Here is a 22,920-nt window from a genome sequence, read left to right as displayed (position 1 = left end):
AGCAGCTTAAATCAAGAACACATTCACCAGGACGTAGTTCTTGAATAACCTGGAAAAAGGAAGTTATTCCTGTGGTTGGTCTGGGCCTTCCGGGAGATGGTGCTAGACGGGCAGTGCTTGCTTTGTTCTTCCTCCGACTGCAATCCCCAAGGAGGTGTTCGGGGAGATCTGACGGGTACAGAAAAATGCGTTTGTGTGTGACCAACAGCCATTAAGACTTCTTCCAACTGATGGATGGACGTGGGGGGGGGGGTTCTATCAGAATGTTCACATTTGGGGAGGATTCGCCCATCGGTTTTGTTAGATGGTAGTGTCTCAGGTCGGTGTTCAGACTGCGTGCCATCTTCGTTCTGCAGAGAGCTTGGAGCCGAACGCACCCCAAGGTCTTCCTAGAGTGGGGACGGGGAGCAGGGTGGGAGGCAGGCCATTCTTAGCAGGCCCCTACACGGCCACCCATCCGCCCCGTGGGCACTTGGCCGGGTGGCCGCCGTCCTGAGGGGACAGCAGGCACGCAGCTCGTCTGTGTTGGGGGCGGCCGCAGGGCCACTTGTGGCTGCCACTTCCCTGCCGCCTCCTGAGTGTGGGCCCTGGCTCCGGCCACCGCCTGTGGCCTCCAGGCTCCTCCCGAGGCGCAGCGTGGCTGCAGCAGTGCTTGTGACTCCAGCCAAGTGCAGAGCTGCCTGCTAGCTCGTGCCCGCAGCCCAGCCGCCGCGTCAGGACCAGAGGGGCTGGAGGGGCCTGGGGGACAGCGGCCCCGGCTTGCGGGGATGCCCGTTTTCTGAGCGCCGTGGCCGAATCCCCTGGGATCTTCCTACAGCAGGGGCAGCTTCTTCCCTCCCACGCACAGCCGCTGGGCGGCCCGGAACTGCTGCTCCCTGTGCCCTGGGCACATGCACCCCCTTCTTGAAAGCGTTGACAAAGTCTGGTTATTTATCCGCAGGGGAGTCACCAGCATTGCCTCTTCTGTTTCCCTGTGGAACCGTCAAAGGAGAAATCCTGCCGAAAATGCTCAAGGACAGAGGTGACGGCAATGCATTGGCTCGTGGGCACAGCCTCCCTGGTCCGCCTCCTCGGGTCTGCCGGGAGCCTTCGTGGTCCGCGTTCGGGGTCGGCCGTGCGGAGCCCCCGGGGGAGGGCAGGCCGGGGGAGGGCGGGCGGCCCTCGTGGGGTGCAGTCCACTGTCCTGACCGTAGCCCTGCGCTCGTCTGCCCGCTCGGCTCCGGCTAGGAGCCCGCAGAGTGTCACAGCCTTCGCCAAGGGTGCGGGTGGTGCTGGTGTGGACGGACCCCGGGGCAGGTCCCGGGGCAGAGGAGAGCCCAGGATGGAGCCCGGTGTTCCCGGTGGAATAAAGCCTATTCCCTGCTTTTGATTGTGTCCAGGGATTCCCATGGAAAGCATAACTGTCTATCAGAAGATCCCACACCCGGGAATCCAAGTGAACCTCAACAGCTACTATTCTAAGCAGGTGGGTGGTGCTTGCAGGAGACTTGGCGGCGGGGAGGCCCAAACCCCTGTGCGTGGTTCCACCATCCCAGCCGCATGACTTCCCAAGGCTCCATCTCTGTATCTGTGAAATGGGAATAGAGCTCTCTGGGAAGGTTTTTAGAAGGGTGAAAGGAGATAAAATGCACAAAGCCCTGTGGATATCACCCCAGACACAGTGAGCCTGGGCAGCTAGGGGCCATGCTGTGACTGTCCGGCATGTGTGGGGCACTGGGGGAGCCCCGGGGCAGAGGCTGGGACGGGAGGCTCGGCCCATACTGGGAAGGCCCACAATGCCCACCGAGGAGTCTACGTTGAATTTGGGAAGCCACAGGGACCTCTGAAGGCTTCGGGCAGGGGGGTGGGTGGCGCCTGTGTGAGTTAAGGTTTTCCACATCTGTATTCAGTGCGATGCCTCCCCCCTCTCCTGGGACAGGCTTCTGAATGCCTTGCTGGTTCTGGACGTCCCCTTAGTGCAAACAAAAACAGAGCCACGCAGCCAGTCTGCCTTCTGTCTCCTGAGAAAGGACGCAGAGTTGACAGCCTGGACTGCTGCCTCACTGATCAGGGCCACTTTGGCCACGTGAGCTAGCGGCAGCGTCTGCTTCGGCTGGGCATGTGGGTCCGCGGTGCCCCTGTCCTCTGGCCAGGCAGACACACACGTGTGGGCCGCAGAGCGATGAGGAGCAGCGCCCAGCCTCCCCAGTGGCACCCTGTCCTCTAAACGGTGCCTTGCCTGAACTCGGCCCTGGCCTCGAGGGAGCAGAGAAGGCCACGTCCACCAGGAGCCCTCCTGCTGTGAATCCGTGGGGCTGCCTGGGGGCTGCCTCCTGGGGCTCCAGGGCTGATGGTGCCTGGCTGGGGGAACCAGGGGAACATTCTCTCCCCTTGGCCTGTGGCGACAGACTGATCTTATGCTCTCCCTGCAGGGCGTTCCGGCCAGCATCACATTTTTCAGTCCCTCTGGCCTTACCTACAGCCTCAAGCATATTCAAGAGTTATCTGGCGACAACATTGATCAAATTAAGGTGAGATATTCAGTGGGCTTTTGGTCTTTTCAGGTTTTTAAAAATTCTTACTAATTACCTAGAGTTTCCATGCACTAGGAAACCAAAGCACTCCTGACCTAGCAGACACCCTGATGTCACCTCGTAGCCCTGGAAAGACCGGGCTCGAGAATTCTCCAGCATCACTTCCTGGCTGGTGCTCTCGGACACCTTACTTAACCTCTCTGAGCCTATTTCCTCATTTGTATCATGAGGATGATTATCCCTCTGTGGCTTTTATAGACACGTAGTCACCCATTATTTGCAGGGGATACATTCCCAGACCCTCAAGTGGATGTGTGAAAGCATGGCTACTACCCAATCCTGATATAGGGTGTTTTTTCCTACACATACATCCCTGTGATGAAGTTTAATTTCTAAATTAGGCCCAGCAAGAGATTAACAACAATAGCTAATAATAAAGCCGTTACAACAATATCCTGTGGTAGCAGTGACGTGAACTCTCTCAAGATATCTTACTGTACTGCACTCACCCTTCTTCCCGCGAGGCTGTGGGATGATAACGTGCCTCCATGACAAGGGGAGGGCAGTGACGTAGGCCCAGGACAGCATTCCCACTTGTGAGGGACCACATTTGCTAGGAGTCTATAAGTAACGACGAGGCTTTTGGGGCCTGTAACGGGAAGGCTCTTGAACTGGCTCCAGTGGGACCGAGGAAAGGGTGGAGGCCACCTGGGGCCCCAGGACAGAGGCCACCAGCACCGTGTGCACTCACACAGAGTGCGTGCTCTTAGCCTTTACGACAGGTGCGACTCACGGCACACCTTCGCAGTCCGCACCCGTTCCCAGTTCTGCAGGTGGAGAACTGGGCTCAGAGAAGTAGGGCGTCTTGCCCTAGGCCTCACAGGAGGAAGGGATTTGAACCCAGGAGGACGGACTCCATGTTGTTATGCGCGGTGATACCCGAGCCGTGGCCAGGGGACGGAGCACTTCCAGGCAGTGTCTTGTAGAATTCGCCCACCAGTCCGGGGGTAGGAATCGAGCAAAATCGGGACTACCAGCTACGCAGGGGGGTTCTGCTTCCTGCCCCCCCTTACCAATACTTGTAAGTTTGGTCTTCACGATCACAGGCGCCCCAGCGGCTGTGGGGGAGTTTGGACTTGGATTGCTCCCGTGACCGAGGACGCTGAGCGTCTTGCCCTGCGCGTGTCGGCTGCGTCTGTATCTTCCGAGAGCTGTCTGTTCACATCCTGGCCGTGTGTCTTGTTGCGGCTGTTGCTGGGCTGTATGGGTTCTGTGTTCCTGGATGCAAGTTCCCCTTCCGATACATTTTCCCCATCCCCTGAGCTGTCTTTGCACTTCTGAGACGGTGCCCTTTTAGAGGCACGACGGTTTTTCCGTTTTGGTGAAGACCCACTCATCTATCTTTTCCTTTGCGACTTGTCCAATCCCAGGCCATGAAGGGCCCCCCCCACGTTTCTTCTCTGTCTACAGTCTCAGCTCTTACATTTAGGTCCGTGATCCACTTTGAGTTCACGTTTGTGCCTGCTCTGAGGTAGGGGTCCGGCACCATCTTTTCCTCAGGGAGTTTCTTGAGGAATGGCTGCGTCTCAGGGTGGAGTGGCGGGGGGGGAGGGGAGGGCTACAGGAGCTCGGGCTTCCGGGGGGGCAGCAGCCTCTGTCCTGTGGCTCTGACATGCCCCAGAAAGAGGGGCTTCAAGTCTTGAGATTGTTCCCTGCGCCACACCCAGCCCAGGGTAAGGGCTGCCATCCTCACAGACCTACTCCCAGGCAGGGGTGTGTGCACCCCAGTGTTGGGGTGGGGGTGACGTGAGTGCTCTCCCTGCCAGAGCAACAGATCTTATTTACCCCCCCACTGGCCCTGCCAAGCAAGGGTAATTGTACCCCTTTTACAGATGAGGAAACAGGACCAGAGGGGCTAAGTGACTTGTGAGGACACCTAGCAAGGGCTGGGGTCACCACAACAAAAAACCACATTCAGCCCCAAGCGAGGCTCTGCATGTGACCATCAAACGTGCGATGTTTGGAGAGAGGCATCTGGCTGACAAGCCTCAGGCCGCTGGAGTTTCTCGTCTGGAGTAACCGTGTTCCCATCAGCGGCAGCCACTGGTGGCCGCCGACCATTTCTCTGTGCCGAGGCCCCTGGCCACGTGGTTGCTCACATTGCCCCCACGTGATCCTCAGAGCAGCCCAACGGGGAAGGCTGTTCCCCTCTGTTTTACAGATGAAGGGACGGAGGCCCAGAGAGGGAGGGTCACTTGCTAGGGCCACTATCCTGTGGAGCTAGGATGGGAACCTGGCCCTCCGGCTCCGGGTCCCGGTCTCGGCTGCTGCGTTTTCCTGGGGAGCGCAGCCGGGGCCCCTGCCGCACCCAGAGCACCTTTCAGACTTTGCTGTCTGCTCCACTTGGCCCCCCACCCAGGGCAGAACTGTGGGCGGCTGAGGCTTGTGGAGAGGCAGCCAAGACGGCGGGCACCGGGGCGGGGGCCTGGCGCCCCTGCCCTGCACCCGAGCCGCAGGCCGGCGGGGAGGCTGTCATGAGGTCGTGCAGGCAAAGGCATTTCGCGGGTGTAGGGCTGGGTTCGCATCGGGAGGGGTGATCACACGTGCTAGGAGCTGCGACGACCTGACGGGCCCAGGCCCTGCCCCTGTCCGCCCGGCCGGCCCCGCAGGTGCACTGAAGCTCGCTCTCTCTCCCCCTGCAGTTTGCTGCCATCGGCCCCAGCACGGCCCGCGCGCTGACCGCCCAGGGCCTGCCTGTGAGCTGCCTGGCCGAGAGCCCCACGCCGCCAGCCCTGGCCAAGGGCCTCCGGTTGGCCCTCCAGGCCCCCCGCTGCTGAGTCGGTGGCCCGTCCCGCTACTGCCGGTGCAGGGAGGCGAGGCCTCGGCAGGGCTCCCCACACCTCTGCCTCGTGCCTCCGCGGAAGCCCCGGGACACGGGCCCGGCGAGAGCTCCTCCGGCAGAGGGAAGAAAACCAAATAAACCACTGGCTCTTGGCGCTGAGCTGTCACTCGCTGTGTGTCGTTTTCCACGCAGAGCTGTGTTTGTGGAGGAAAAGACGTGCCCACGTTCTGAGAACTGCCTGGCCCCGTAGGAAGGATAACACCTGCTGTGTAGAAGTAGCTTTGTGCATCCTATGAAAAGGACCTTCAAGTCCCGGCTTTGTGAGCTGTGGACACCTGCCATTCAAATACGGAGAGACTTTCTTTCCTTCAGAAATGAAAGGCAGCTTAGACCAGGCAGGGCGTCTGGGAGGCGGGGAGGTTTACACAGAAGGGCTTCGCCCGCAGGATGCAGCGCCCTGCAGACAGGCTTGGGGAGTCTGCCCCCAAACTTTCTTTCCGCTTTTAAAATCTTGGCCTGGAGCCTGAGCTGGGTGGAATGAAACCGCGTCCGTCGTTCGGCAGGAAGGAGGACTGTCTGCCCAGCACGAGTGCATTCCCCGGGAGGTGTGTCACGTGGGCAGTCCCCGCGCAGTGCTCTGCCTCTCTCCTCCCCGGTCCCCTTAACGCCCTGAGGAGTGGACGCCACTAGGATTCCCGTTTCTCTGGGGAAGACCCTGAGACTCGGGGCATTAAATGCTTTGCTCGGGGTCACCCAGCGAGTGAGTGACCAGCCAGGACGCTCTGCAGGGGACTTGTGAACATAAGCACGGAGGCCCAGACTGATGGCGCTCCTGAGCCACCTCGCCTCCACGTGACCTCAGTACAAAAGTAAGGACCTGGTAATCGTTAGTGACCTGAATGGAAATTCCGCAGGTTCCGTGATGGCCCCGTATTTTCTGTCTGTAGTCATGTTTCTGAATATGGGTCAGAATCCATCCCACCGCTTCCTTCTGATCTGAACGTCAGGTCTGGGTTGATGAGGTGCGTTTAGAGTCCCTGCCACTCCCAAGGAGCCTTTTTCTGCCGGAGTTACCTTTCCTGAGCTTGGGGAAGAGCCCGGCCCCAAGCAGCCCCGCAGCTGAGGAGCGCAGAGGCCGCGCCGTGCAGGCCCCCGCAGCTGCCACAAAGCAGGGCCCGCCACGCCGGGGCTGCTGCGGCAGCGTCTCGAGGCCAGCCTCGGGACAGAATGTTGCCACGGGGACCCGGGATGGCTACGGGACCTGCGCTGGCCAAGGCGGTCCCCCGACCCTGTGCCTGCAGGTCAGAGCCCTGCCGGATTGCTCCAGATTACATCCCCCAAACTACCGCTCTGCCTCTGACCCACCTGCTGCCCGCTGTCCCCTGTGCACACGGCCCCCGGCTGCCATCACCCCCACACTCCTGCCAAGTGGCCACACACGAGCCCCCAGGAGGCATCACCTGGGTGAGGACAGGAACCAGCCCTCCCACAACGGACGGTGCCGGGGTTGTTTGCAGGGAGAGGGAGCGAGTGAACAGTCCCGAGGGTTCGGGAAGCTTGGGGTCGGGGAGCATGGGCCCAGGCGGAGGGGTTGTTGGCATCAAACTCTCAGAGCCCCGTCTCCCCGACACTAGGGGAGTGACTCTGCCCTCTGAGTTCCAGTCTGCCCGTCTGTCAGGAGGGGAGGAGCTTCTGCCTCTCGACTGTGGGCACTGCGGCTCTGAAAACGACGTCTGAAGCTACCTCGAGATCTGGACGGAGAGCTTAGGTTGGCGGGTAATAAGCAGTGTGTCCCGTATTCTCATAAACAAACAGTACTGCTCAGCATTTCCTGTTCCATCTGAGTTTAGCGGTTTATCTGGTGGGAAGTGTTGCCGGAATGGCGAAGGTGATCCTGGGGTCATGGCCCCGACACCTAAAGCATTCTGGGTACCTGGGGATCAGAGACAGCACGGCACCTGCCCCAAAGGGGCCTGCAAACACCTTGAAAGAACAAAGTCAGGAGGCAGCTGAGCTCAGCATAAAGAGCCTGTATTTCACACAACAGGACTGTGGCCAGGAGACGGGGTCGGGGGGAGGCCACCTCTTTGGACGACTGTTGCCAGAGAACCCCTCTCTGAGGTTCTGTCGCGGGGAGCCTGACAGCGGGGAGCTGGAGACAGCAGAGTCTCAGGACGGCCTTCTTCCAAACCAATCACCTGCCTTTTGTGTTGATGCCATTGATTGTCATATGTCCCTTCGGAGATTTTATAATAAGCATTAGATTCGATTTCTTTTCCTTTTTTTTTTTTTTTAAGTAGGCTCCACGCCCAGCATGGAGCCCAACATGGGGCTCAAACCCATGACCCTGAGATCAAGAGCTGAGCTGAGATCAAGAGTCGGACTCTCCACCAAATGAGCCACCCGGGTGCCCCCAGATTTCTTTTTTTTTTTTTTTAAGCCCATTTCTTACAACTGCCTGGAGGTTCTCAGCTGGGCAAGCCACACTACTGATTATACACACCTCTCTGCCCTCCTCCCTTCCCCACTCACTTCAGTGTTCTGAACACCTTGCAGCAAAGACAGAGGACACAGCAAATCAGCAACCATGCGACAAGCAGTAAGCAACAGCCAACGGCAATCATAATTTCCATGTCAATGGCCATTATAATCTTGAAGCGTCTCACACACACCTGGGCAGAGAAGTGCAGGCAAGCAGTGAGCGTGGCCTCCCTCCCCACCCAGCCACCTCACCGCCTCAGCGCGCTTCCGACAGCAGGGGATCCAGGAGCCCCAAACCACCGAGCCTTCCACATGTAAGCGTGTGTGAATGCTCCTGGGCAGGCCTAGGAGCCGAGGCTGGCCGTCGGGGAGAAGGGGTTTCTTTGTGGGTGGAAAGCGACTGAAATGCACAGTCCAGAGAGAAGGAAATCAGAAGGGCAGGGAGTGGGAAGAATCTTTTCTTCTCCCTTTCACGGGCAGCAGTGTGCGGCTGTGAGTCACGCCCAGGCCTGCACTTGCACAGGTGGTTTCCCAAACACCTGGGCTTCCTGAGATCGATCCACGTTCAGAGTCAGGACTGACCCCTCACTGTGGATCAGGCTCAAAAATCTCCCGTGGGAACAATTAAGGGAAAGTCTTTTTCAAAACGTCATGCTGTGTGGTGCTGAGAATATGTAAACCCATGTTGTAAATGACATGTACTTCAGGGAAAAAAAGTTTTCAGGCCTCCCACTGACAATTGGATCGTGCCATCTCAGCATTTAAGGAGACTCTGGAAGCTTCCAGCCAAACCCTTCCCCCAAGCACAGAGATGAGGAGTGCCCTGTGCAGACCAGGAACCAGCTTCTCTGGGAGCCCCTGTCGTTCCTGTCTGTATTGTAGATCACCCGCTTTTCTCTGCCATTTTTCCTCCTAAATCTAACTGATTTCCTTAAAATCCAATTTACCTGGAATGAGCAATTTAATCAGACAGTGGGAACCTTGTGTTGCCAGTCAGGCTACTCAGAGGCTTTGAAATAATCGGGGAGAAGAACGCTCTGAGAGAAGGGTGGACAATCCCCGAGCCGCGAGAGGCCAACCGCACAACACAGGAGAAAACAATGGTAGGGAATAAGACCCTTCTGTCATAAAGCCCTAGCGGGGCCCCCTGCCATCTTTACAGAGACCTGCCGTGCACGTTTGAAGACCTGACTTTCAGAAGCGCTGTCTTCAGCCAGAGCTCAGAGGATGGACAGGCACCGACTGGCTTTCAGACCCGGCAGAACTCAGGCTGTGTGACCTCAGCCCTCGGGACACCAGCGCTCAACCACAGAGTTCTCAATTCTGTTCCACGTTCGGAACGTTAGCCTCCCAGGAAATACAGTGTCTAGATGGTATCTCGAATAATTTTGTTCTAAATCTTGTACCTGTGCAGGTTTTTGTTTCCCCAAGAGAAAATGTTTAGGATTATCTTCTAATCAAAACAGAGTTTGAGGGGCACCTGGGTGGTTCAGCTGGTGAAGCGTCCGCCTTTGGCTCAGGTCATGATCCCAGGGTCCTCGGATCGAGCCCGGGTCTGGCTCCCCGCTCCGTGGGAAGTCTGCCTCTCCCTCTCCTTCTGCCCCTCTCCCCTGCTCCTGCACGCTCTCTCCTTCTCTCAAATAAATAAAATCTTTAAAAAAAAACACACACACACAGTTTGAGATTTCAATTTAAAAAAAAAAAAAACAGAAAACCCAATCATGTGGGAAGTGAACACTGCCCTTACACCTGACAGTTGCACTTGGCTTTGGCCACAAGGTGCGGTAATTCTTTGTAGCCATTTATTGGGGTGTACGTGTTCACTGACGGGGATACGTGAAGTATGTTGATAAATACAGCTGACACGCACACCGATGCATGACTGACACGTGTCGTAGTCACATATGTGCTTATACGCATTATACATGTAAATGACACACATATACAACAGGACACAGGGCACAGTGGGAAGAAACCAGAGTAGGGCACTGGTGGTGGCCAGGCGTCTCTGGCCACCCGGTGCAGACAGCCTGCCAGGCCAGCTCTGTGACATGAGGGGATGAGCTTCCTGGGCCCCTCACGGGAGTCCAGGGACAAGGGCAGAGCAGAGCAGGCCCGGCGGGCACGGGCGGGGGACCGGCAGCCCCCCGGCGCTGGGGCAGCCCCCCTCTGGCTCTATGTAAATGTCGTGTGCCCCAGTCACACGGGAAGCACGAGGTACCCGCGCGCCACTGGGAGTCACTTCGTTGCGCTTTTCATCTTCTTTGTTCCGTTTTACAGAAAGTATTCAGGATGTACCTAACAATCGAAAGCTAATTTAAAATGTAATGAAAGAGGCTGGAATTGAAAACGTGAACTCTGCCTGAGTCCACGTTACACTATCAGAGGGCTATTGCTCAGTTTTAAGGCGTGATAATGGTGGTGTGCTTTGCTTTTTCCCCCCAGTAGTCTATCTTGTACAGACCCCTACGAACACATTTATGCACAGGATTATATAGGATGCCTGGGGCTTGCTGCTGAACATAGAAAGCGCGCAGAGGGTGTGAGGGTAACGATGGGAAATTCCACGCCCTGAGCCGCACCCATCTCCTGAGGCTGGCCCGGGGGCCCTCCCCGGCCGCAGGACTGACCTCGGACTGCTCGAAGCCAGTGCTGCTGGTTCGGGGGGCTAGCAGAGCACGTCCATAGGAGACAGGGGAGCAGCAGGGGTCTGCGGACACAGCTGAGGGTGAGCGGCCCTTCGTAATCAGAAGGGCCCTGCCGGGGAAGGTCATCTAAAAGACGTGACTGCCGACTGACCCGTGAGCTGGACCTGGGCACGCCGATGCTCCTCACCCCCTCCCAGTCCTTGGAATGTGGGTTCTGTTCTGCTTGCCTTTCCTGCTCCCAGAAGCTGTTCCAAGGACACAGCCTTGAAAGGTGATGTGGTGTTGAAAACACCTGCAGAATTTATGGGACTGAGCCCAGGTAGGGCCTCCTGATAAACTTTCAAGATCTGGCAGGCGGGTGCAGGCACCCATTACACCTGGACAGCCTGGGAGGGTTTTGAACCAACAGGCCCCCACTCCATAGTCATGCCCCCCACCCCCCGCTCGTTCTTGTGTCCCCACCTGGTACGTGGCCGGCCCCAAATACCTCTGAGCTGACAGGAACTGAGTGGGGCTGTGCAGGCAGCTTGACAGGTATCCAAGCTCCCTGTGAGCACAATACCCTGATGCCACTGGGGCTGGCCCTGTCACTGCAGCACGGGTGTGAGGCCAAACACCTGCTCCAGGGACCTCACTAGGAACAGATCCCCCTGGGTCACAGTCTAGTACTGTGCCCTGTCCAGAAACCCCAATATCCTGGAGCCCCATGAGGGATCTCAGGCTACAGGGCCATCAGACCAACCCGGCACAGAAGGGCTGCTGGGGCACCCCGGAGGGACTGCCAGGCCAGAGGATGCAGTCTACACCTGTCTCTGGGATGCCCCCCTTTTTATCTATCTTCCATAGAGCAGCTGGGAGGATTCTTTTAAGTTTATATATTTAGTTAAGTAATCTCTACACCCAACGTGGGATTTGAACTTACAACCCCAAGATCAAGGATCACCTGCTCCTCTGAGCCAGCCAGGCGCCCCAGGTTGATTCTTTAAATAATGAATCAATAAAGTCACTCTCCTGCTCAAAATATCACCACTGAACTTAGGGTGGAGTCCAAATTATCTGACCTCCAGGTCCTTCATCATCTTCCCATCCACGCGCTTTTCCATCCTCACCTCCCTCCTCCCGCCCCCTCACTGACATCTACCACACTGCCCTCTGTTATTCTGCAGGTGCTGGGTCCTGCCCCAGGGCCTTTGCACTTGTCCTTTCCTTTGCCCACACTACCCATGAATCCCCAATCACATGTGACACTGTCCCTCTTACTTTTCTTTCACTGCTTACTTTTCATCTTTGCAAGAGGTCTTTCCTGGCCACCTTAATATTGACTCCCCACCTCCAAGGCACTCACTTTCCTGATCTACATTCTTAGTCCCTGTCGCTATTTGAATTTTTCATTCATCGTCTTGTTTATTGTCCGTCTCCTCCACTTAGAATGTAAGTTCCATGAGGGCAAAGAATGAGTCCATCATGTTCATTTCCGTATTCCCTGTCCCTAGAATAGTAAGGAGTATTTGATGAATGAATGAGTAGCTAAAGGACACCCCCGCACCGGCACCCCTGCTGTTATCAGACCTGTGACGTTCGCACTCCAGGCGCTCACCTGCAGCCCTAGTGCCTGAAGGGCCTTACTCCCTTCCCTCAGGCTCCCTGGACGTGACCAGTTACAAATTCCAGGCAGCTGAGCTTATTTTTTCTCCCCCTGTCCCTCCTCCAGTAGACTCCTTCATGAGGGGGAACGGAGAGGGGCAGTTCTAGAACTTCAGGTGATTCTAGTTTATCCTCACGTACAAATCCCTGGCCCACAGACTCGAACACCACACAGCCATTAACTAGGATGGTAAATACCTACATTCACGAACACAAAAAGGCATCCATGACCTTCCACTGAGTTTACGGCAATAGCATAGAGAATATGACTTATATAAAATCATCCACACACAAATCCTTCCCTGTGCACGTACACAATACATGGATCTGCAAGAATGTTCACCAAAATGTTACCATCTGAATCACTGGATTTCCTCCGAAATTTACATCTTCCTATACTGATTATTGCCTTTATTTAAAACAACAGCAACAACAAGAGATCAGAGACACGAATCATCCCCAACCCTAGCTGACCAAGAAAGAAAACGGACGCAAACTGAGCAAACGGAGGCCCGGGCGGTGCGGCCGCGGGTGCGGCGGGCCCCAGCAGGCTGCCCGGGCGAGGCCCCGCGCCGCCGCCACCAGGCCCAGTCGCAGCTCACCGGGCGGCAGCCTGCCCACGAGCCCGCCACCGCAGAAATGGGAGGAGCAGGTGGCTGCCGGGTCGCGCTGTAATTACCCGCGGGTGCCGCAAACATTCTCGCCCCAGCAAGAAGCGTGCTCCTGGGGTCTTCAAAGGGCTGCGCGTCCAGGCCCGGCTGGGCCCCCCGGTGGGCACACTTCAGGCCTGGGTGAGAAGGCCTTGGAACCGCGCGCCTCCCCGGGGCCGCGTATATAAAAGCATCGGGGGCCTGCGCCTCGGGAGGGACACGGGACGGACGGTGGCGAGGCGGGGGCGCGGGGCTCAGCCGGGGCCATGCTGGCCGCCTCCGTCGTCCGCCGGGCGCTGCTGCTCTGCTGGCTCGCTGCCCCGCGGCCCGCCGGGCCCGAGCCCCTATTCCACAGCCGGGACCGCTCGGACGCCGAGCCCGCCCCGCTGCGCCGCGCCCGGCCCATCGCGGACCCTGTCGCTGCGCAGGTAGGAGCCCCCGCGGCACCGGCCACTCACGAGCACACGCGGGCGCGGGCAGCGGCAGGCGCGTGCACACAAGACACGTGCACGCGCAGGCACGTACATGCGCGGGCACGCGGACCCGTGCACACCATCGGGGGCAGCTACACTCGCGGGCACGCGCACACGCAGGCACGTGCCAGGCGGCCACAGCGCCCGAGGTGAGGGGCCTCCCCAAACAACGATAACCACCCACCAGAAATGTGCGCACGGCGAGCGCAGAGCCGCGCGTCCTGTCTCCCGCGCAAACCTAGGACGTGACACAAACACGCCGCGTCCCGGCCGCTCAGTCCGCGCCCCCCGCCCGCGGGTCGGGACCTCTCTCTTCCGCAGCGGTTCCTGTCCAAGTACGGCTGGGCCGACGCGCGGCGCGCGGGCCCCCGGGCCACCGCCCTGGCCGAGGCCGTGCGCAGGTTCCAGAAGGTCAACGCGCTGCCGGCGAGCGGGCGGCTGGACGCGGCCACGCTGGCGGCCATGAACAGGCCGCGCTGCGGCGTCCCCGACACGCGGCCCCTGCCGCCCCCGGCCCCCGGGCCCCCGCCGCGCCCGCCGCCCCCCGCCCGGCCCAAGCGCTTCCTGCGGGCGCCGCCGCCCGGGGACCCGCAGCCCGAGGTCGCCGCGCCCCGCGGGGGGCCCCGGGCCTTCGCCAAGAGGACGCTGACCTGGCGGCTGCTGGGGGAGGGCGCCAGCGGGCAGCTGGCCGTGGACGAGCAGAGGCACATCCTCAGGCTGGCCTTCCGGATGTGGAGCGAGGTGATGCCGCTGGACTTCCGCGAGGACCTCGCCGCGCCCGCAGCCGCCGTGGACGTAAAGCTGGGTTTCGGACGAGGTGAGAAGGGCGAAGACTGCAGGCGGGCCGAGCCCCGCTGCCTTCCCGCACGGCCGCGCGTGGGGCCCGGTTCACTGGGGGAACCCCGCTCCGGTCACCTGCAAAGCCTCCTGGGGTGTCCGAGGTGGCACCTGCCAGGGGTGTGGGCGGATGGCAAGCCCTCTGTAGGTGCTGCTTTATTACCACTCACTGGGAAGGGCACGGCATGTCTCCCTGCGCCCACCGGGGCGCGGTCACATGGGGACATCAGCGCGGGCCCTCCGCTTGTCTCTGAGCAGATCAGCCCAGTGAGCCCTGGGCAGAGACCTCATCGAGCCCAGCAGGGCGCCAGCCAGGCCCGGCTGACCCTTCCCGCCGCTCCTGGGGAGAACTAGCGTGGGGTGGTCTGCTGGCCCCCACCAGCAGGCCCCACCACCTCCTAGCTGGGTGGGTTTGGAGAAGGTAACTTCTCTGCACCGTCTGGGAGCTAGGGATGCTCACGCCTGCCCTGCTGGTCTGACTGGATTGACTGTCCTGCTGTGAGCCCTCACAGGAGGCTTGTTGAAAACCGTACACAGGGCAGGACCATCGGGCAGCACCTCCTTCATGGCCTGACCACTCAGCTGTTAGGATCCAGCTCAGATCTTGTCTCCTCCCTCAGCCTTTGGATGGCACCCCCCCCATTCCTCTGGGCTCCCACAGGTCTGCTAGGCAGCTATTTCCAAGTGTTTAGACTCGACACCACACTGTTGCACAAGCCAGGAGTGGTTGCTTCTGCTCCTGGACTGTGAGCCCCCAGAGGCCGCGAACCCTCGGGTGTCCGTGTTCCCTCTCCCCTTGCCAGGCCGGCACCTGGGCTGTCCTCGGGTTTTTGATGGCAGCGGGCAGGAGTTTGCACATGCCTGGCGCCTGGGCGACATCCACTTTGACGATGATGAACACTTCACACCTCCCACCAGTGACGCGGGCATCAGCCTTCTCAAAGTAAGTGGTCTGCAGCTGTGCGGAGGGACCAGGCAAAGGGCATGTAGCACGGGCTGGAGTGCAGAACGCCAGGGCTTCTCGGGGGAAGTGTCCACAGCCTTCTGAGAAAGCTCCCCGAGTCTCCCCATCGCTCCCCTTCTCCTTAACAAGTGCCGTTCCTCCTAAAGCACAGGCCTGCCCCTGGAGTGGGGGGGGGGGGGGGGGGGGGGGGGTCCACGTGACTCCCAGACACCCAGGGTTGGCACCGCACCCGTGGTTTGTGTTCCCTTCTAGGTGGCCGTCCATGAAATTGGCCACGTACTCGGCCTGCCTCACACCTACAGGACAGGATCCATAATGCAACCGAATTACATCCCCCAGGAGCCTGTGTTTGAGTTGGACTGGTCAGACAGAAAAGCAGTTCAAAAGCTGTATGGTAAGACTGTTCTGGAAGATCGTGAGCTCTTCCTTCAAGGTGACCGTGCCCCAAGGGTAGCCACCGGTGCAGAGCAAAGCACTCCCGTGGGTGTTCCCTCTTCCCTGCGCTACGTTATGTCCCTGGGAGGACAGAGGGTAACAGGGTGGTTTCCTAGAGCGCAGTGGGCCACCCAGGCGGTGGCCTCCCGTGGGCGCCGCAGGCACTTGGAAGCCCCTGGGAGAAGTTCCCTGCCATCCCAAGGCAAAGAACAGCGGGAGCCTTGCCAGGATCAACTTTAATCTCTCTTCAGTTGTTCAGGCCAAAGTGTTAACGGTTCATTTTTTTTTTTTTTTTAAATTTTTTTTTTTTTTTTTTCAAATTTTTTTTTATTTGCAAGAGAGAGAATGAGAGACAGAGAGCATGAGAGGGAGGAGGGTCAGAGGGAGAAGCAGACTCCCTGCCGAGCAGGGAGCCCGATGTGGGACTCGATCCCGGGACTCCAGGATCATGACCTGAGCCGAAGGCAGTCGCTTAACCAACTGAGCCACCCAGGCGCCCCAACGGTTCATTATTTAATGGAAGTGATTAATGATCTAGCGTTGAGGCTGAGGGGAAAGAAAGCTACTCTCCCCTTTTCCATTTAAAACGGAGAGCACCACCATTTCTGTTCCACTCCAGCCATCCTATGCGAAGATGCTCTCAGCACGTTTGGAGAGTGACAAATGCCAGGATGGATTTCTTTCCTGCAGAGGAAATCTTACTCTTGTGTGTGCCCAGAACCAAACTGCTTGCCTCTCATGAAGTCAGACGAGCCGTCAAGAGGCATTAGTTATATTTAGGGTGATCACATACCCAGCATCCAAAATCGAGACACCTCAGGAGAGTAATGTTCCGCACAGAGATTAGCCAGAAGGGCCCCCCTGAGCCGGCCCTGCTGCAGCCCCCGGGGCCCCTCCAGCTCCTCCTGCTCGGCTGGGTAGGCCTGCTTCAGTCTGGGGGGCGTCTTGCTTTGAGACAGCTTCACAGAACACTCCAGCTTCGCAGTTGTCTCTGTCCGAGTCACCCATGAGAATAGCGACTGCTGGTTTTTGCACCAGGTGACCAGGGGCTGGACTTTCTTCTTCTTTCTCAGGCTCATGTGAAGGATCATTTGATACCGCGTTTGACTGGATTCGCAAAGAGCGAGACCAGCACGGAGCCGTGACGATGAGGTTCAGCACCTACTTCTTCCGCAGCAGCTGGTACTGGCTTTACGAAAATCGAAACAACCGGACGCGCTACGGGGACCCTATCCAGATCCTCCGTGGCTGGCACGGGATCCCAACGCAAAACATCGACGCTTTCGTCCACCTCTGGACATGGAGAAGAGACGAACGTTATTTTTTTAAAGGTAGAGCTTCTTCTGGACGGTTCTGTTTCTTTTATGACAGAGATGCCTTCAGAACAAACGTTTTGAGCTCCATACCGAAGAATCTTAGTCTAATGCTCTTGCGATTACTCACCCAGTTTCTGTCTGTTCCGTCCGACTGTGAGCTCTGTGAGCACAGGGACTGTGCTGTGTCCCCTGATCTCTGTGAGAAGGGACTGAATTCGTCAAAGGAACAAATGAATGAGTGAATGAATGAGGAGACCAACCATGCCAGGCCCTGAGGTGGTTGCCAAAGACCCGTAAGAAAGGGCCCTCCTTACAGAAGTTTTAACTAGTTCTGGAGAGAAAAGACCTTAGAAGCTGACCACTAGAATTACGTGGTGAAGGGAAGGATGAGCGGACAAGGTGACCACTACTCCTGGCACCAGATGCTGGAGCCACCCAGAACTCAGGGCTTGCCCCAGCCTCAGAGGATGCGTAGGACCCCGGGTGCCCCGAAAGGGACACCGGGAATAGCGTGACGGGGGAGGTGCGGATGGGGGTGAGGGGGCGGTGAGACACAGGAGGCAGAAGCAAAGCTTTAGGGTGAGTGAGGGTGAAAACGCAGATGGGAGAGACAGCTGAGCCCACGGAGGTGTGACAGGGCACTCACACGGGGTGAGATTAGCTTAGAAAGACAGGGTCGCCCTGAGCACCGAGAGCCTCGGTGCTCAGAGGCTGGAGGTCATCCAGCAGGCAGGGAGGAGTCGGTGGTTTCCAAGCAGGGAGGATCGGTGTTTTGCTGGAAGGCAGAAACAGGTCGGGGGGGCCCCAGTGGTGGGAGGGACACACACAGCAGGCAGGCCAAGACTCTCTTGCTGCTGCTTCACTCACAGACCACCTTGCCCAGAACCTCTGTGCCCGCCACGGAGGCTGGCTGCCTTGGCAAACCAAATGTATGGAGTCTAACCACAAACAAGGTTCTGTGGTTGCTGCTTTTTCTTTCCCTTCCCCAGACTTTCGCCCTAGAGGTAAGGGGTGCACCCTGTCTCTGCCCAACTCCCTAGTAATACGACCCTATTGTCTGAAACCGCTCAGGACTCCGTGAGGCAAGAGCCCAACCAAAAAGATGCTGCATGCAGATTTGGCCGTAAGAAACCTGCGTATGAATTTGGTCTTAATTTTCCTTACGTCACACAAAGGAAGAATTATTTTGGTTCAGTTACATAAAGAAATTGCCCAGGGTGGACCTGTCTGGTTTAGATCTTTCAGAGTTGGAAGCACAACATTCAGTGCTTTAGAAGTCCTGGACTAGAATTTATACTGGCAACAAAGACTCTTAATTATAGAATTAGGTCATCGTGGGGGATTGCTATCATATGGCTGTATTTTATTCTTGGAGCTTTAAAAACATCTTAAAGTTAACTTGCTGTGAATACTTTGAATTCAAAAAGTATTCCAGTTAGAGTGAATTGCACCCCCTGGCTGGACACACGTCATTCACTGTTCTTTCTCGATGGCAAACCTTTGGGGGGGGGTGCGGCGAGGGGCGGGGAGGGAATGAGGGAGAGGGAGCTCACATGGTTGGTGGCTAAGGAGTGTAACTGGTTGTGGCATGGTGTAAGTTGTGAACACAAAAATATCTAACCCCGTGGATTTGTTCTATTTTCTGCTGACAATATGCCAATAGTCAGGATTAGGAACTATTAAGGAGAATTTAGAATAATCCTGTGGTGTTTCAGAGCATGAAATTAGCAAGAGGACAGTGGGTGGAATCACGTGAGTGGAACATGGGAAGAGGGGCCTGCGCCGGGTCCACCTGGGCTGTGATCTGGATGGACCACTTCAGCTCTTTTCTAAAACGATGTAATTCTAAAATCCTGAAAAAAAAGTAAAACCCCATCATAAGCATCAGGATTGTTTTCTGTAAAAAGAGGGCTTAGGTTGATTATGGTAGGAAAATGACTCAGGACGACCCATGGGTCTCTAACATGTAAAAGGAAGATCATGAGACTATATAGGAAGAAACAGAAGAAGAATCTTCTGTGAAAAAGACCACATGATTTTTGTCCTTTCGTTTTTGCTTTTGATGAGCGCCAGTGGGCTGGAGTGCCCGACAGAAGACAACTAACGTTTTCTTTTTTTTTTTTTTTTAAGATTTTATTTATTTGAGAGAGAGAGAGAGCACGAGAGAGGGGAGGGTCCGAGGGAGAAGCAGACTCCCTGCTGAGCAGAGAGTCCAACTCGGGGCTCAACCCCAGGGTCCCGGGACTCCGGGATCACGACCTGAGCTGAAGGCAGATGATTAGCCGACTGAGCCACCCAGGCGCCCCTGACAACCAACATTTTAATAGCAGCAGTGATTGCCAGGATCAATCTAGAAGTAATTCAAGACCTGGGGAATCATTCATCTGAATGGAGGCTTTGCTTAGAGGCTGAGGTCCTGCCTTGTCCTGGGATCACAGGAGAACATCATGGTTGGCTGAGACCTATGTTGAAAGCAGTCCCTCTTCATGGTTTGCTATAATTAAATGGTAATAAACCATATTAGCATTTTTTGTTTGGCCCTCAGGAAATCAGTACTGGAGATATGACAGTGACAAGGATCAGGCCTACACAGAAGATGAACAAGGAAGAAGCTACCCCAAATTGATTTCAGAAGGATTTCCTGGCATCCCAAGTCCCCTGGACACTGCCTTTTATGACCGAAGAAAGCAGTTAATTTACTTCTTCAAAGAGTCCCTCGTAAGTAGGAGGCTTTCCAGCCTGGTGTTGCTTCTTCACCCCTACATGAAATTCAAGGTCTTAGTTAAAAGTTGTTCTCAGTTGCCTCAGACCTCTGTGGCCATGGCAGATCCCATCATATGGAAAATGAAGAACTTCAAGCCCAGAGAATTTGGTGCAAAGCCACAGATTTACTTACCTTATTCCTATAAATTAACCTAAAAATCAATGATTTTCAGAAAAGCCAGTCTTAACTCTCTTCCTTGCTTTGCAGGTGTTTGCATTTGATGTCAACAGAAATCGAGTACTTGATTCTTATCCGATGAAGATCACTGAAGTGTTTCCGGGAATAGAGCCAGAGAACCATCCCTTCAGGAATATAGACTCAGCCTATTACTCCTACGCACACAACGCCATTTTCTTTTTCAAAGGCAATGCATATTGGAAAGTAGTTAGCGACAGGGACAGACAACAGCATTTTTGGCTTCCTTCAAATGGCTTATTTCCGAAGCAGTCGATTTCAGAGCGGTGGTTTGACATTTGTGACGTCCATACCTCCACCCTGAACATGTAATGAGAAAAATGGGCAAACGGGAGTCAAAGGATTTCTCTTCTAAGAGAAAGTCTGATTTCTTTTACAAAGAAAACAAACCAGATTTTTAGTAACCAAAGCAAATAAGGCTAAAACCCGGTGGGAAAAGCATTACTTGAACTTTTAAAATACTTGATTTAAAAGTGAATTTCTCAGGCAAAAAAAAAAATCCACTGAATAATTCTGCCAATCTTTTAGAAAAGGTTAAAAAAAAGAATCCTGAGGAATCCCTGTCTTTCCACCCCCCGCCCCCCAATTTCATGGATGGACGGAAACGTAGCTATAGCCATAGGATCCAGTCATGGAAGGAAACGCAGCTCCCGGGGGGCATTCAGTGGAAAAGGTCACAGATTTCAAATTGACTACAGTCCACAATTCCTGTCATAATTTATATTTTTCTAATACATGACCGTGTACAGAAGGTTTTCCCACGTATCTCTCGATCTTCACAAGCCTGGCAGAATGCCAGGGGACCTACTCCTGTGCACATTCCTAGTCGAGGAGGCTGAAGTTCACACTTGCATCCTTCCCAGAGTCAGACGCCGTGGTTGCTGGCGACCCTCGCCTCCTCGCTCCAGCCCAGTGCCCAGGCAACCTGCTCTCCATCCCTGCCCTGAAGTTAACTGCAAAACAAGTCCTCTCGGTGATCAGGCCACGGATGGCACAATTCCTCTCAAGTAAAAGCTAAGTCACGAGCACTTTAAGCAGCATGAACTTAAAGTCAGCAGATTACAAAAACATTGAAAAAGACCTCTGTCCCCCTGTAGGGATGTTCATATTCTTGCTCGGACAAGGGAAGACAGCTAGAATTGGTATCTTCTTGCTTAAAAACAAATACCCCTCTGGACGAAAGGCTGTTCAGCGAAGGAGAGGCCAGAAAACAAGACGGGGGCTGCGACATCCCTGACGCCAGCTTACTTCAGCGTCAGACCTCCTCCACGGAAGCGTGCAGGTTTAACTAGCGGAGACGGCGCTTGCCGACGGGGGAGCAGAGTGAATGCTGTCCTGACAGGAGACTGAGTCTGTGCACCGGCTTCATGACTTAGTCAAAACTTTAAATGCTTCAATGATTTTTGAAAATGGATGCAAATCTGTCCCAAGGAAGTGCAAACTAAGTAACAAGGAAGTGGACAAACGGCCAGCGGCCAGGAGGAGCTCCGCCGAGCTAGGACAGGTGTCCACGTACCGCCAAGGAAAACACCCCAAAGTCTTGGTGCATGAGAAAGCACTCCGTAAAAACTCTGCTTAAAACAAGCTTATTCCAGACAACTTTCCCTATAGTTCAGATTCCTCCAGAGAGGTGTGGCTGCTGAGCGGAGGGGTTCTGCAGGATCTGCAGGGAAAGGGGTCTGCCGATGGCATGAAGGAGGTCGGAGTGGCCCTCGGGGCCAGGCCAGCGGACTTGGAGGCAGGGCAGGCTGTCTACAAAGGCCTCATGCACCTTAGTCCCATCCACCCACCCGAAAGGAAGGAGTATGCTTGATTTCTGTTCCATTTCCTCGAAACGGATTTTAGTAGGACAGGACAAGCACAGCGCTGCACGCTGTATGTAGGCACGGAAAAAAACAGGCCATGTGTACGCAACTGGACAGGAGCCGCGCAGGAAAAGGGGCGAGAAATGAGTGTGACGTTCTGGTGAGAACTTAGTGAGTGGCACAATTTTATTTTTAACGTTTTAATCTTTCCTTTGTAAAATTTATTCATTAAACCAGTTCAAATCAAAACTCAAAGTCAAGAATGTGAAATGGAAAAATACGAAGACATTTTAAATAAATAATTTATTTATTCAAAATAGTTTTCTTACCTTATTCACAGTTTCAAGTTTAAAATGAAAAAAAAGGGGGGGATAGTACCTATTCTTGATCAACTGTCATACAAAGTCAAAGAAAAGCGGATCCTTTCAGAACATGCACTAAATACAGAAACTCGCACAATGGCCGGTCTCCATCAAATCCTGCACCGAAGCTGAAGGAGGACGGGCTTCCTTCTGTGCAACTGAGGAGACGCTGCAGATGCACAGGACATTTCTTTAACCCATGTGAACCACTAAAATCACTGGGAGAAAAGTTCCCTTGACCAAAGTAACATCATCCAAAATAATTATTATCTTAAACCCACGTAGCTTAACATACCTCAAAAATGTCTAGAAGTGTACCGGCCACCACAGCAAGTCTGTCAACGCTGAGGGACCGTGTACTTCTCAAAGAAACAAACGCTGGGCGCCCCAAGTCTGATTCTGATTTTAGCACTTCCAATGAGAAAGTCAAAGAACTCAGCCATGACTTGTCTGCCATGGGAAAAGAGAACTGTTTCCACTGCCGGGCCTGCTGGAGGTGGAGATCTCCCTCGTATTTAATGGAACGAAGCACCGAATGGACAAACGAGCCCCCGGGAGCAGAAGGCACTGACGGGTCTCGGCCGGAGCCTCGGGCACGAGTCACTGCACGCCGCTGCCGCGAGCAAGCTGATCCAGCAAATGGAGGAGAATGTCAATTCTTTCCAGAAGAGTTGCGTTTTTGTTAGCAATAGCTCTCAAAAGCTGCGAGTAAATCTGCTTGTTGGTTTTGAGGACTACATCTTCCTCAGTATTACTGCTGCATTAAAACAAAAACAAAGGTGTGAAGTGCACAGCAATGCCCACCAATTCAAGAAGAAATCCAAAAAGTAAACAGGAATAGCCCGTCACTTTTCACAGGGAAGCAGGTGTTCTATTCATGTTTATTCCATACTTAACCTTCTTGCATCTATTGCTCAGAGGCCTGTTTGTGGACATTTACTTCACTGCATCAGTTAGAACCAAGGCTCCTTCTCTTTACGAGTCTCCCGGG

General features: G+C 55.4%; 3 protein-coding genes across 8 annotated transcripts in view; 2 read left to right on the top strand and 1 right to left on the bottom strand.

Annotated features, from left to right (window-relative positions):
- Positions 1–7,693, top strand: part of UROS (uroporphyrinogen III synthase) — a 33,014-nt gene extending 25,321 nt beyond the window's left edge. For 3 of the 4 annotated variants that reach the window (XM_032423238.1, XM_032423240.1, XM_032423241.1), the window contains 4 exons: positions 941–1,021; positions 1,380–1,465; positions 2,412–2,510; positions 5,216–7,693. In XM_032423238.1, the coding sequence (XP_032279129.1) occupies positions 941–1,021; positions 1,380–1,465; positions 2,412–2,510; positions 5,216–5,350 (401 nt within the window). In that variant the 3' untranslated portion in view covers positions 5,351–7,693. Of the gene's footprint in view, positions 1–940; positions 1,022–1,379; positions 1,466–2,411; positions 2,511–2,588; positions 3,494–5,215 lie in introns of those variants that run through there. The other variant, XM_032423242.1, reaches the window with a different exon arrangement.
- A 5,046-nt stretch (positions 7,694–12,739) lies between these two features.
- Positions 12,740–21,683, top strand: MMP21 (matrix metallopeptidase 21). The gene is made up of 7 exons (XM_032423179.1): positions 12,740–13,206; positions 13,573–14,068; positions 14,892–15,031; positions 15,305–15,446; positions 16,561–16,818; positions 19,349–19,521; positions 19,775–21,683. The coding sequence occupies exons 1-7, from the start codon at positions 13,045–13,047 to the stop codon at positions 20,072–20,074; spliced, it is 1,671 nt and encodes a 556-aa protein (XP_032279070.1). The 5' UTR covers positions 12,740–13,044; the 3' UTR covers positions 20,075–21,683.
- A 135-nt stretch (positions 21,684–21,818) lies between these two features.
- The window catches only part of EDRF1 (erythroid differentiation regulatory factor 1), a 40,555-nt gene continuing 39,453 nt past the window's right edge, over positions 21,819–22,920 (bottom strand). Inside the window, exon 25 of one of the 3 annotated variants that reach the window (XM_032423177.1) lies at positions 21,819–22,686. In XM_032423177.1, coding sequence (XP_032279068.1) covers positions 22,530–22,686 — 157 coding nt within the window. In that variant the 3' untranslated portion in view covers positions 21,819–22,529. The remainder of the gene's footprint in view (positions 22,687–22,920) is intronic. The other 2 variants (XM_032423176.1, XM_032423178.1) reach the window with 2 other exon arrangements.

The sequence above is a fragment of the Phoca vitulina genome, unplaced genomic scaffold (assembly GCF_004348235.1).
Source record: "Phoca vitulina isolate PV1807 unplaced genomic scaffold, GSC_HSeal_1.0 scaffold28, whole genome shotgun sequence".
Classification (NCBI taxonomy): domain Eukaryota; kingdom Metazoa; phylum Chordata; class Mammalia; order Carnivora; family Phocidae; genus Phoca; species Phoca vitulina.
This window is presented reverse-complemented; position numbering and strand designations above follow the sequence as displayed.

Coding starts and splice junctions, on each gene's coding strand:
- MMP21 (XM_032423179.1), top strand. CDS start 13,045: ATGCTGGCCGCCTCCGTCGTCCGCCGGGCGCTGCTGCTCTGCTGGCTC. Junction 14,069..14,891: donor AAAGCTGGGTTTCGGACGAG/GTGAGAAGGGCG, acceptor TCCCCTTGCCAG/GCCGGCACCTGGGCTGTCCT. Junction 16,819..19,348: donor CGAACGTTATTTTTTTAAAG/GTAGAGCTTCTT, acceptor TTTGGCCCTCAG/GAAATCAGTACTGGAGATAT.